Source organism: Panthera leo, chromosome E2, assembly GCF_018350215.1.
Source record: "Panthera leo isolate Ple1 chromosome E2, P.leo_Ple1_pat1.1, whole genome shotgun sequence".
Taxonomy (NCBI): Eukaryota; Metazoa; Chordata; class Mammalia; order Carnivora; family Felidae; genus Panthera; species Panthera leo.
The window spans coordinates 19,412,137-19,425,370 of NC_056693.1; the positions used below are offsets into that span (position 1 = coordinate 19,412,137).

At 58.6% G+C, this 13,234-nt stretch overlaps 1 protein-coding gene across 4 annotated transcripts in view; it reads right to left on the reverse strand.

The window, feature by feature from the left end:
• Positions 1–9,039: 9,039 nt before the first annotated feature.
• Positions 9,040–13,234, reverse strand: part of CHST8 (carbohydrate sulfotransferase 8) — a 127,747-nt gene continuing 123,552 nt past the window's right edge. For all 4 annotated transcript variants that reach the window (XM_042919854.1, XM_042919851.1, XM_042919852.1 and 1 more), the window contains exons 3-4: positions 11,161–11,198; positions 9,040–10,605 (exon numbers count right to left, since the gene is read on the reverse strand). In XM_042919854.1, coding sequence (XP_042775788.1) covers positions 9,496–10,605; positions 11,161–11,198 — 1,148 coding nt within the window. In that variant the 3' untranslated portion in view covers positions 9,040–9,495. The remainder of the gene's footprint in view (positions 10,606–11,160; positions 11,199–13,234) is intronic.

Sequence of the window (13,234 nt, forward strand, 5' to 3'; positions counted from 1 at the left end):
GGGCGGGGCTCAGGGTGGGGCTGAAGTCTGACAGGCTTTGAGAAGGGGAGAGGTGTGGTCGCATTTGCATAGCAGGAAGGACCATTAATGAGGCCGGGAGGCCATCAGCAAGCATCCATGCATCCATCCATGTCAAAATTTCTTTTGATGTGCAAGCCAACACGTTCACCAGTTTTGGGGATTAAGACACGGACATCTTCGGGGGGCCATTGTTCTGTCTACACATGTGGAGCTTTGGAATTGGATAACTTTTCAGAATTGTTGTGAGGACACAGGGCCTTTCTATTCCCATATTGACTTGTCATTAGGCGTGATGTGACCTTAGGCAGACAGTTGTCTTTAGCCTGGGTGATCCCTTAAAAGACCTGGCAGTGGTGGACCGTCTGCCAGCAGCAATCTAGAGACTGGAAATCTTTTTTCCCTGAAGGGGACCTGGGTGGCACATCATGACATCTACCCCAGCCTCTCTGTCCCAGCCCCAGCCCCAGCAATCTCCTTCTGTCCCTGGCCCGGCCATAGAATCTTTCGCCGCGGGACATTTGCACATATTCTTCCCATCCTCTCCCACTTGTCCTCATCTTCGCTCCACTGCCACTTCCTCTGGTAAGCCTTCCCTGATTTCTCTGTCTGGGTTGTCTTCAGAGCTCTTTGAGGGTCCTGACGCTGCACCTTTGGGTGCTACTATTTCATTAGAGTCCGACTCCCCAGATAGACTGTGCTGGGGTTTGTTCTCGCTCACTGTCGTGTCCCCTCCACTGAGCATGGTGGGTCTCTCACAACAGGTACTCAGAAGGTGTCTGCTGAATGAATGAGAAGGACTGCGGCACTGACAGCTCAGAGCCTGGAGCCTGCTTCTGATTCTGTGTCTCCCTTGCTCTCTGCCCCTCCCCCCCCAAAGATAAATCAACATTGGGGCGCCTGGTGGCTCAGTCGGTTGAGCGTCCAACTTCCACCCAGGTCATGATCTCACGGTCATGAGTTTGAGCCCGCGTCGGGTTCTGTGCTGACAGCTCAGAACCTGGAACCTGCTTTGGAGTCTGTGTCTCCCTCTCTTAAAAATAAATGAACATTAAAAATAAATAAATAAACACTGGAACATTTTTTTTAATGGACACATTGTATCAGGTAGCCAGAGCCGGATCTCGCTTTGTCCATCCATTCCCCTGCTCATGGATATTTAGGCTGCTTGCAGAGCTTTGATAGTTCACATCATGCTTCAGTGAACATCGTCCACACACCTTCTTGTACCCCTGCCTGATATTTCTGCAGGACAGATTTCTGCGGGGCCGTCGGAGTCTCCTGGGGTCAGGACTGGGCATGGAGGGGCCACCCAGGCCAGCGGGGGCCACAGCGAGCTCTCCGCCGGTGTTTTTGCCGTGGGCATAGAAACAGCAGAGGAAGTGGGTCCTAATGGGACAGAGGAGCATGAAACATCCCGCAGAGGGAGAGGGGGGAGGGTTGAGCCTGATATCGAAAGGCTTTGTGGCACTCAGGGTCCCAGGCTCTGAGGTCCTGCGGCTCAGCTGTGTGCCCACGCAGTATCGGAGCCTCAGAAGGGCCTCCTTCATCGGAAGCTGGAGCTACTGATTCGTTATACTTGCTACCAAAAGGGCCCGGCTGTTACAAGTTCGAGTCCTTGTCGCTGTTGTCTAAACATGTGGCTTTTTACATTCCCTCCTTGAAAACCGAGGTGTGTGTGTGTGTGTGTGTGTGTGCATATGGGTGTGATATAAGCTTTTGCATACATTCCACCCCCTGCGGGTTGCAAACTTATATTCATTCTAAATACACGCATTTTAGCGCGAGCCCCTTGTTGGCCCTGGTGGGGGCCAGGCTGGGTCCCCAGGCCTGGCTCTGGGTCACAGGAGGGAGGACAGGAGGCAAAATGGATAAGCGTACGTAGCGGCTCAGTCCTGGTGCCAGACACTGCCCAGGAGTTGAGATGTCTGTGGACATAATGGGGTGGGTGCAGGGTGGGTGTCGCTGCACAAAGGAGTGAGGGACGGAGGGGGCACAACTTCAGAGTCCTGGCAGCATCTGTGGAAGGGGCTGGCAGCCGGCTGGTCCAGGACGGTCCTTTGTGACCCCCTGCCTCTCCCAGTGTTCCTGGAGGGGCAATGGAGGCTCCAGTGTACCTGAGTGGCCAAGGGCCATGTGGGGAAACCTCACCGGGCTCAGCCTCACCGTTATCCCCGATGCTGGGCCCTGGTTCTGGGCTGGGACAGTATGTGTGCCATCATCAGGTGGTCACAGTGCCTCGCACAGCACCTGACACGGGTGACCGCTCAGAAAATGTGGAATGGATGCCTGCTGATGGCCTCCCTGCCTCATTAATGGTCCTTCCTGCTATGCAAATGCGACCACACCTCTCCCCTTCTCAAAGCCTGTCAGACTTCAGCCCCACCCTGAGCCCCGCCCCTTGGTTCCCACCCACCTCAGTTCACCCCTGGGCACCCCATTAGGCCAGCAACGCCTGGCTGCAATTCCGGGAGAGCCTAACCCCTGAAAAATGCTGGTGAGCCCTTGTCCCCGTGTCATTAATTCTCTTGTGACCGAGGCCTTTCCCCCCGGGTGGGCACGGGGCTGGGGTGACTGATTGCACCTGCTTAGCCTATGAGGACTTTGGCCAGTGGGAGGTGTTGACAGCATTTCCCAAGTGAAATGCCACGTGGAGATTAATGACCCCTGAGCTTCGGGGTCTGGGTGCGCAAGGCTGAGAGCCCCCGGGAGGGGCCTGCTGGGCCTTGCGGACCCCCTGCTCCACCCAGCCCCTTGAAGGAGAGGGGCTGCGGGTTCTTCTCCTTCACCTCGGTGCCCAGGATCTCCCAGAAATGGTTGCCTCTGCCTCATGCCTGAAACCTCAAACACAAATAATTTTCAATTTGCCTGGGAGTTTCAATCGTACAATCCAATGTTAAATAATAGATTAGATGCCTCAGGGAGAGAAACAGGATTTAAGAAGAAGAAATAAATAAAAGGAAAAGTAAAATTCAGCACATGGGCTTGCAGAGTAAGAATGTAGCTTTCCCTGCTGGCCTGCACTGGCCCTCCCTGCCTACCCTGCACCCCTGGGTTCTCTCCTTCCCCTGGGTCTGTGGGACCTGCCCTTTGTGCACCCAGGTCTCCCCGCGAACAACTTCCAGCATCAGCAGCCCGGGTTTCCACCCCCTCATCCCCGGCTCCCAGGCTCTGTACCCCAAGGGGAGGCCTGACTTGTGGCCCTGGCATCACCACGTCCTCAGACAGATGGGCTGAGCCAGACAGGTAGATACAGACAGTCATGGAGCACAGTCGGGCAGACACAGGCTGCTCCAGGAGACAGGCGTGATCTGAGTGAGTTGGGTGGCAACACGGGTGTAGGATGATGGCATCTTCGGACCCCCGAGGAGGAGAAGGGGGTATGTCTGTGGGACATGACTTGTCTGCCAGTTCTGGAACTGAGGTCATCTCTGTCCAGTAACCTTTCCCTCTGCCCATCCTGGCCAGCCACCGACCCCCATCCCTGGCCACAGTCTGCCCTCGTTGCCACAGGAAGCCGCATCATCTCCAATTTCACAGACTCCCAACTCCCACCTTCCCTGTGCCCAGCAGCCCTTCCTCTTTGTCCAGTCTAGACCCCTTGGGTCACCATCTCTGTCCGCTTCCCTCCACCCACCACATAGTTCTAGGAGAGCCGAGCTCTGACCTCCACGCTGCACAAAAAGCAGGATGGCCCATTGGTGGACACCAGGGCCAAACTGCCAGGGTTCGAATCCTGGAACATCCTCTTAATAGCCGTGTGGGCTTGGGCAAGTGCCTCAACCTCTCTGTGTCTCAGTTTCCTCATCTGTAAAAATGGAGAAGGATAATGATTGCATCTACCTTACAGGGTTGTAGTAAGGATTAAATAAACTAATAGGTATATAATGCTTAGAGCAGTTTTGCTTCAGGAGCCTAGGAAGGAGATGTCAGTGGCTTGGGTTAAGATGACGGCACTGGAGGGGGAAGGCAACCCGTGGACTCAGGGCTGGGGGGCAGAGAGAACGAGTGTGAAGGGGAGAGTCCAGGCTGATGCAGGGGTGGAGGCCTGAGACAGGAAGCCTGGGGCTGGGGAGGCCTGCAGGGGAGAAATTCGGGGCTCGGAGGGATGTGCCCTTACACTTGCCAACAGAGGCGAGGGCCGGGCTGCTGACCATGGGGGTCTGGAGGTCAGGGATCATATGAATGTGAGACTGCTGAGCTCATCCAGGGCATGTGTAGACAGAATGTCGAATTCAGAAGGTGGGAGAATTGAAGACGCGGAAGTGGGCCGTTTCTTTCCACGGGTGGCGGGACCAGAAGGTAGACCACAGCAGGTTCAAGAGCAAAAGGCCAGTGGAGGCATGGGGCAGCCGGATACATTTTGCAGGGCAGGAGGTAACAGAAACAGGGCAAGAGCTGGAGGGGATGTAGGGCTGTGGCTTTTTCCTTTCTTTTTAAAATGTTTTTTTAAAGTTTATTTATTTATTTTGAGAGAGAGCACAAGTTGGGGAGGGGCAGAAAGAGAAGGAGAGAGAATCCCAAGCAGGCTCAGCACCATCAGCACAGAGGCTGATGTGGGGGCTTGAACTCACGAATCATGAGATCATGACATGAGCTGAAATCAAGAGTCTGATGCTTAACCCATGGAGCCACCCAGGCGCCCCTGGCTTTTTCTTTTTTAAAGATGGGTTGTTGATACGGAAGGAGGGGTGAGTGTGTGAGCAACGTCTTTGAAGGAGAGACAAAGGGCTCAGATGCAAGAGTGAGTGGGGGCTCCGACAGGGCGGGAAGGAGAGCCGGACAGAGGGAGCAAAAATACAACGGAGGACAGTGAGGGCCTTTCTGGTCCCTCCCGTTCCTTTCAGGAACGAGAGGCACGCGAGAGGCACGCCATTAGCTGTGCACCTTTCTCTGTGTGTCTGTGTCAGTGTGTGGACGTGTGTCTGTGTCCACGTACACCCGGGTCTGTGTGTGTGTGTAGGTGTGAGTTCACAAGCATGTGTGCATCTGCATGTGTGTGTGCATCCGTATCTCTGTGTGCGTGTGTATTCACGAGGATGGGTAAGTGTGTGTGCAGGGACATGCCTGCATGAGTGTGTCACATATGCGTGCTGAGGTCACCCTTGAGGAAAGGGGGAGAACGAACACAGCAGGTTGCTAACGGGCCCGTGTCGTTTGTGCTCCCGACTGTTGTCATGTCCTCCTGCAGTGTGGTGGTCAGGCTGGAGGGGGGCGCTGGCTGGGGTGGGGTTTGCCGGGGGAGTGAGGCAGTGTTACAGGTCCTGAGGCAGGTCAGGATCCGCTCCCAGTCTAAGCCTGTCGCCAAAGAGTGGAGCCAGCAAGGGCAGTGGAAGCTCCCTCCTCACCCCTGGTGACACGTGGCCCTTCCATGCTCTGCGTCCTCCCTGTGTCTGCCTTTTCTAGAGAGTCCCGGGACCTTCCAGCCCCATTAGGCCCATGTGAGGTGGGCTGGGTGCGGGGTGGGGGGACTGGGGCTGTTTTCGGACTTGGAGTTAGGGCCGGTGGGTCCTCTGGAAGTGGCCTTTGGGGTCTGCCCAGAGATATCTGGGGAGGCAGGACCCCCATGACTCCATGGAAGGAGAAAGGGCAGAAGACGGGCCAATCGGGGCGGGGCGGGGGGGGGGGGGGGGCAGGCCGGGGACCGGGTCTCCGGCGGCGGTGAGGGATTCGCCACCGGGCCCAGAGCTGCGCAGTCGGAGCTTTGCTGCCACCTCGTGGGCGGGCTGGGGAAGCCCGGGCCGCTGCTCAAGAGCGAGGACTTAGCGTCCCCTTGTGGCCGAGTGCTGCCTTGCCGGCGGAAACCGGCGACATCCCAGCGCCCAACCCGATACCGCACAGTCGTGGGAGCTGGGGGCGCGGTGATGGCACAAGAGGGGTCCCAGCCCCACCGCGTGGGTGGGATCCCAGCTCTGGGTCCTGGCACTCTGCAGTTCTGACAACCTCTCTGTGCTTCGGCTCCTTACCTATAAAGTAGGGCGAGGCGCGCATATTGTCAGGGGTGCTGGGAGGGGTATATCGGGCAGTTATGGGAGAGGCCTGCACAGCCTGGCCCACTATGGCGCTTGAGTCGGGCTGGCAGGCCCTAGGCGCCCCTGGGTTGGAACGACTCACTTCTGACCTGTGACCCTTGCCACTTGCCCAAGGTTTCATGTGCTTTGGAGAGCAGCCCTGCAGCCCACTGTCTCCGCCTTTGCTTCAGGAGGCAGGCCCACAGGCGAGGGCGAGGACAGAAGCATCTGTTCGCAAGCGGCCCCAGCCCAGCCAGACTCCTGGGTACCCTCTGCTGCCGCCTCACAGCGGGGACTCCGGTGCAAAAAGGCCCTTCTGGGCCCCGTGAAGTCGGCGCGCAGCAAGCAGGCCTCACTTCCAGGCCAGTCCAGGCCAACGGGATGGAGCAGAGCTCAGGACTCTCCATGCTGTCTTCCCCTCCCCCCACCTCTGCCTTCAACCGACCCCTCCTCCCCCAAGCCTGAGCAGTGGACCCCTCCAGCCAGAGCAGCCAGGCTAACACCTTTCATCCTCTCCCCTCCCCTCCCCAGGCGAGGCTTCTGTGAGTCTGTCTACCCCAGGGTGTGTGTTCATTCTTCAGCATCACTGTACCATCAGCATGGGCCCCCAGAGACGGGGACAGCGTTATTCCAGCCCTGTTCAGCCCCACACCACCTGCCCCCAGCTCCTGGAGATTATGGGGTCCATTCTGGGGCCCATGGTCTCCCTCAGCCCCTGGTGCCCAGTTCTGGGGTGGTGGGGAGACACCGGGAGGAAATCCCCGTGATCGGCCATGGGTGATCCCCAGAGAAAAAAGGCCGAGGAGGAGTTGGGGGAGTGAGGGCAGGCCACCTCCTGGCCCTGGGTTTCTCCTGGGGCTCCCAGCCCCACCAATGGGCTCCACCCAGAGGATGAAGTTGGCAAAGGCCTGGGAGGGGACGTGGGTGCTGAAGACTCTCCATCTACGCCTGACTATGTCTGTCCCGGGCCCCTGTGTGTGTAGCCAAGCCTGTGGGGTTGTGGGCAGGGGGGAAGGTTTGGCCACATCGCAGAGGCCAGTGGTGCCCGAATCTCCCACCTGACCCCCTGGCTGGACATCACATCCCCCTTCCAGGGGACTCCAGGGTTTCTGCGGCTCACAGGCCCCAGGGGGGAAGCACTCTACCCCACTGCCCACCCACCCAAACACCCACACACACACACACCCACACTCATTCATGTGTTGTCCTCAAGTCCTCAGGCTACATGAGGCTTGAGTCTGGGGTTGGGGGCCGGAGGCGTCGAGGTTCAGCACCACCTCGGTGGAGGTAGGGGAGGTCTCGGGGCTCAGGCCTCTGGCCTACAGTTGGAGGTCATGCTGGGGGCCATCAAGTGGTCATCATGATCATTGGCTGGATTCTTTGTCACCACCCAGAAGGAAAGCCCCTCTTGGATGGATATGTTGTGTGTGTACATCTGCCCAACTCAGGCCTGGTTGTCTCTGACTCTTCAGAAGTCAAGACGTCTTTTTTTGCTCCCATTTCCCACACACATGCCTCCCTCCTTCCCTCCCTCCCTCTCTTTCTCTCTCTCTCTCTCTCTCTCTCTCACACACACACACACACACACACCATGGGGGGATGGTCCCATGACAACCCGAATTGTCTCCAAGCAGCAGCCATGAGTGAAGTGTCCTTCAGGCTCCCAGAAGTTCCCTTTGCTGATCAGATGACATGGTGACACTGCCTCAGGCTTCACCAGATGCGTCCACGACCAGAGACACTAGCTTCGCGTGGTGACTTCCATCTCCCTTTTCCTTCCCTGCCTCCTCTCACACTGACCTGGCCTTGGCAGAGGTACAGGTTAGCCTCTCTGGCTCTCTGAGCCCCTAGGCATCCATCCGTCTCCCCACTTCCATACCCAAGAGCCCCTCGGGCCCTGACCACAGCCTCCTTCTCACCTCTGTGAGTTCCTCCCGCCAGATGGCCAGCCCCTCCTGCTGGAACCTGGTAGGGGGCGCTCACCCTGCTCAGGGTTCCTGGAGGCATGTGACCCCAAGCAGGTGGGAGGCAGCCTCAGTTCCTCGTCCTACTTTTTTAAGTTTCCAGAGCCCATGGTGGAGACACAAAGGAGGGAGCAGCAGGCACCAGCATGTCCCCTCCTCCTGGGCCCCAGCAGCCTCTCCCCCAGCAAATGGGAACCGATTGAGAGCACTCTCCTGGGGAGATCCGCAAAGAGACCCACAGAGAGAGTCAGAAGGGCATGTGACTGACAGAGAGATGGGACCTGGAAGCAGACAGACAGACCTTTACAAATAGGCAGCAGTTTCCATTACAGACGAGACCCCCAACAGGAACGGCCACAGCCGCGCTCAAAGCTCCAACACACTTTGAGACCTTTCAAGAATCACCCTGGCTTTTGACCATCTCAGAGCCACTTCTGTGTATGAAAATATATACTTTGGGAGACGTCCCCCGCTCCCCCGTGGGCTTCTCCTGCTCCTCCCCCAGAATGTGGTCCCTCAGGGGTGGGCAGTCCTGAAAGCTCTAAGGTGGCCTGGTCAGGTGAGTGGAGCCAGGGGCCAAGGCCAAGGTCATGGGGGTCTGCAGATGACAGAGATAAAGCCCTGCTTAGGGAGAGGGATAGCAGCGATCCCCACCGGAAATGCCACACCCCCCAAGACCTCTGTGCAGCACCCCGCTGACCCCAGTGGTTTGCCCAGAGAGCTCTGGCCGTCCTCAGGGGGCCCCCACAAAGTGACAAGAAGGGACCCCAGTGGGCCTCCACAGGGATAGGTCTATTTTCTCCTTTCAGGATGAATGTGCTGGTACTGATAACAGAGAACCCTGTTGATGGAGTCTTGGCCTCTGGAGCCTGAGTGGGAGGTGAGCGGGAGCTCCCCTCTCGCACAGGCCACTCCCACCCTGGGCTCCCCTGGGCGGGGCTTGCGGGTGCCCGGCTCAGGCTGTCCTGGGGAGGGAGACAGAGCCCCCACAGCTTGGGGAAGGGCCCGTGTGTTCCCCTACCAACACAAAGTGTAGACACCGCTACTCTGGAAACCATGTGCTTTATTTGGAACCTCATTCTGAGGGAACCTCCCCCCGGGTCATAGAAAAGCTGCAAACCACGTGGTTTGGTACAAGGCAATGGCTAAGGGACTGCAGGAAATCCCTTACCGCTGGGGCCCTCGTCCTCAGGGCCTCAGAATTCCCTGGTCATCCTGACTCTTGGCCGAGCTAGGCCTATGCAGCTAGGACTCCTGGGGTCCTGCTCAGCCCCCGGCATCTTCCTCAGCGGAGGAGTGAGAAAGTGGGTATGGAACAAGGGCCAGAGTCCCCACCCGACGCCCGGGCCTCTGTCCTCCACCTCGGGCCAGCGGCACGGAGCAGCCACGGCTCCTCACATCTGCAGAGCCCTGTTGCTCCGGGTACGTGTCAGCTCTCGGGTGAGGGACCACGGACAGTGGGATGCCCGCGCGGACAGGTGAGTGGCCGCGGGCCCCGCCCCTCAGTACAGGTCTGCAAAGGGCTTGGAGTAGTTGAACATCAGGTAGTCCATGTAGTAGAAGTCGTAGGTGCGCTGTCTCTGCAGGGCCGAGAGCTGGGTGAAGTACTGGTGGGTGATCTGTGCCGTGGTCCGGGCCTCCTGCGAGTGCCGGTCTTTGAACTGGGGGAAGGTCAGGTTCCGCGGCGCCCGGATGAGGCTCAGGAAGAAGTTGGCATCCTCCTCCATGCTCTCAAACTTGCCCACGAAGTCATAGTCGATGAGGCAGGGGCTGCAGAGCCGGCTGACGTGGTCCCAGTGGATGTCCATGCCCACGGGCCGGTGCACGTCCAGCAGGTACTGGACGAACTCGGGGAAGCGCACGCCGGAGCCCGTCCGCAGCGCCTCGCGAGAGGCGTTGGCCCGGTACCGGGCCAGGATGGCCTTGCCGAAGACAGGGTGGTAGTAGCTATTGGGATGCTCGAACTTGTCGCGGAAGGCGGAGACCAGCCTCTCGAAGGGCTCGCGGACAAAGAGCATCTTGGTGTAGGTGCTGAGGCGGTGCAGGATGCCCTGGCGGTCGAAGGTGTCCAGCCGCCGGAGGGCGCCGCCGTAGTGCACGGTGTTGTGCTGGATGTCCGCGGTGGACGAGGCCAGCCCGGCCATCACCATGAGCACCCGCTTCCAGTTGGAGCAGCCCGCCTTGGGCACTTCGCAGTACAGCACCCGATGGCGGTCCTCCACGAAGAGGCGGGACACGTGACGGGGCGTGACCGCCCTGCGGCTGCTGCTCGCCCGGTACTTGGCGCACGCCTGGCGCATCACCTGCTTGCGCTCCTGCTGGCTCCGGTGCAGGGTGACCCAGTGGCCGTCCGCGGCCCAGGGCGCCGGCCGCACAAAGGGACCGGCCGAGCCGTTGGCCGGGACGGCTGCTGCAGCAGCGGGCGTCTTCTTGATGAGCAGCCGCCGGCGGCGCTGCCGGGGTCGCAGACGGGCCCCCATGTTTCGGGGGGCTCGAGGCCGGTCGGGTACCAGCAGGTTGAGGCCCCTTGGGGCCCGGCTGGATAAGTCTCGGGTGACCTTCTCCGTAGGGGCCTTCAAGTCACCATCCCGGGAACTGCCTGGTGGGAGATCCTGAGTCAAGAAGAGAAATGGTTATCAGGGTGGACACGGCAGCTGGGCGCTGAGGGTCTCACAGGTCAGATGCTCACAGTGGCCGGGGTCCCTGCCCCCTCTGTGGCCTGAGTTTATTCCGGGTGAAGGAAGAGACTAGCTGACCCTGTGGGATTTGACCCCTCTGGTCTGAGCCTAGGTCCGGTCCCCAAAGGCCCCCCACCCCTAGCGGGCCATGGTCTTGAGGCAGAGGTGCAGGTATCTTTTCAGCCACGAGATGGCGCAGGCCTCCCAGGAACCTGCACCCGGCGAGGCAAGCCGGCGGGAGCCGGCGGCCTGAGGAGGCTGGCGCAAATTTACTGCCTCTATTAGCACAAGCCCAAAGCTGCCATCCGACAGGAAAGGGAAATTCATGGGGCCAAAGCCGTGGGCTTTGTTCCCAAGGCCCCTGGGAAGGACTGGACGCATTTTTCTTTCCAAGAATGAATTCAACATGAGCTCCCAGTGTTCTCCCCTGCCCTCCCCAACTTTCCCCAGGCTGCCGGTGCTGAGATTTATCTGACTCTCAGAACTCACGTTGTAGGGCTGCTGTGGCCTGATGCTGAACTTTATTCCTGAAAAGCAGAGAGGACAGTATTAGCAGCAGAAGTACCATGTGGCTCCCAAGGACCCGCTCACAGGCTCTTGATGCTGGACACGCGGGCTGCAGGGCACTGGGGGCGGGATCTGCGAAAAGGCAGTTCAGGGGGGCAGAGAGGAGCAGGCATGGCTCAATGTGAGTGTCCCTCAACTCCTCTACCCACATGGAAAATGAGGGTGCAGCAAGATGTGGTCCCACAGGCTCCCAAGCTGATGACTTCTCAGCATCTTACCTCCCAATGTGACCTGGAAGGTCTCGAAAGGTGCCCTGCCCAGGTGTGTCCACACATCTGCTCAGTGGAACAGCCAGGAATCTCATAGCACTGCCCCGCACCCCCACACAACCTCACGCTATCATTAAGCCATGGGGCAAGGACCCTTCAGAAAGCTCTGCCCATCCTCTCTATGCATTGGCCAGCCCTCGATCTAGTCCATGTGGAGCTTCTGTACTCGGAATCCCACAAACACCCACACCTTTGCACACACAGGCCTGGGAGTGGAACACATGCCTTCCCTTGGATGTGCCTCCCCACTGGCTCTGGGGAGTCCTCTAACCTAGGCATCTACTTCGAGATTTTGGCCAACTCGGCTGGCCCTGGGGCTCTGGCGTGAGCTGGCCACCTCCTGCTCACGCTGGTCTCCCCCAAAGGGCTGAGCAGAGCCCAGGCGTGGAGTGATTGTCCGGCAAGCACTTGGCACTGGAGGAAGATGAAGACAGATCAGTGCATTGCTGACCACACTCCGCAATGTCCCCCCCTTCCCTTGAGCTTCGCGGAGGCCAAAGTCACCGGGATAACAGGCTCTGGGGAAGTGAACCTTTGGTCAGAGAAGATGATTCTGCTTCACACTCTGGTTTGTTTTGAAGGAGGTCCTAGGGAAACAAGAGGATTTCCTTTGGGGGAACTTATTTCGGAGTCTCGGCCTCCTTCCCCCGTCCCTGCCTGGCCACCGAGGCATCAGGGCTTTTCCAGCTCTGGTGCCACGGAAGCGGCGGTTTCTACTCTGAGGCTTTGCCAAAGGCCACAGTCACAATCGGAACCAGCCACCCTTTAAACAAGCGAAGACTTGAACTTCCAGTTGGCACGATGGGGCACACCTGACCGAGTTCTGGCTGCTGCTGGGCTGTGTGTGCGAGATGTCCTGGGCGCCCAGCATGGGGCCCCATGGGGGTCCTGCCGTCTCTGTATACATGGTATAGGTCCAGTGGCTGGAGCCCAGTTGCTGAGAGGACATCCAGGTCCTCTGTCCCTGACCCAGGGACTCTGCCGATTTCTCCACGAGGTCCAGTCTTACAGGTTCAGCCACTGCTATGACCCTGACCTCATACTGGTCAGTCTGAGGATGTGCCTACACATCTCCTTCATTTACCAGCTACCGAGGAGGTGGGGACGCGAGGTCACCCCTGGGCTGGAAAGCCGACATTCCCGGGGCCTACTGGGAACTTCCTCAAGTTCCAAACGTGGCACAAAGGTGGAATGTGGGCACGCTGCATGTTTCTTTTGTTGCAATACTTTTCTTTGATCCCTTTGGGCTGGGAACAGGGGTGTGCCCTTCCCTGGGCAGAGGACAGGGTGTCCGTACCTTCCTGGGCATCCCCAAGCTTATGGGCAATATGTGTGTACAGGTGGGGGAGCCCTGAAACAGGGCTTCCAGACTCTTCCACGGAGGCTGAGGGGGAGCTCCACATAGAACCGGCTGCACCCCTTGGGGCATGGGATGCAAGCAGTGGGTACTTGACCCTGAGACAGGAGTCTTTTCACATTGAAAAGGGGTCCTCACCAGGGTCCCCTTCTCATCCCAGAGCCTGCCAGCCCCCTCCCCCCGCCCCTACTCTGCTCTGCCTCATTCCAGCCTGAGCTTCTCCAGCTCCTTTCTTTCTGACACACGCGGGTTTCCTCCTGCAGCCAGTGATCACAAGTCTCTTCACCAAAAGGGACTCACTGCACGTTCAGTTTTCCTCCACACTGCTGGGTTTCCTTAATTATTTTCTTCTGGTGACGGCAGCTGGCTC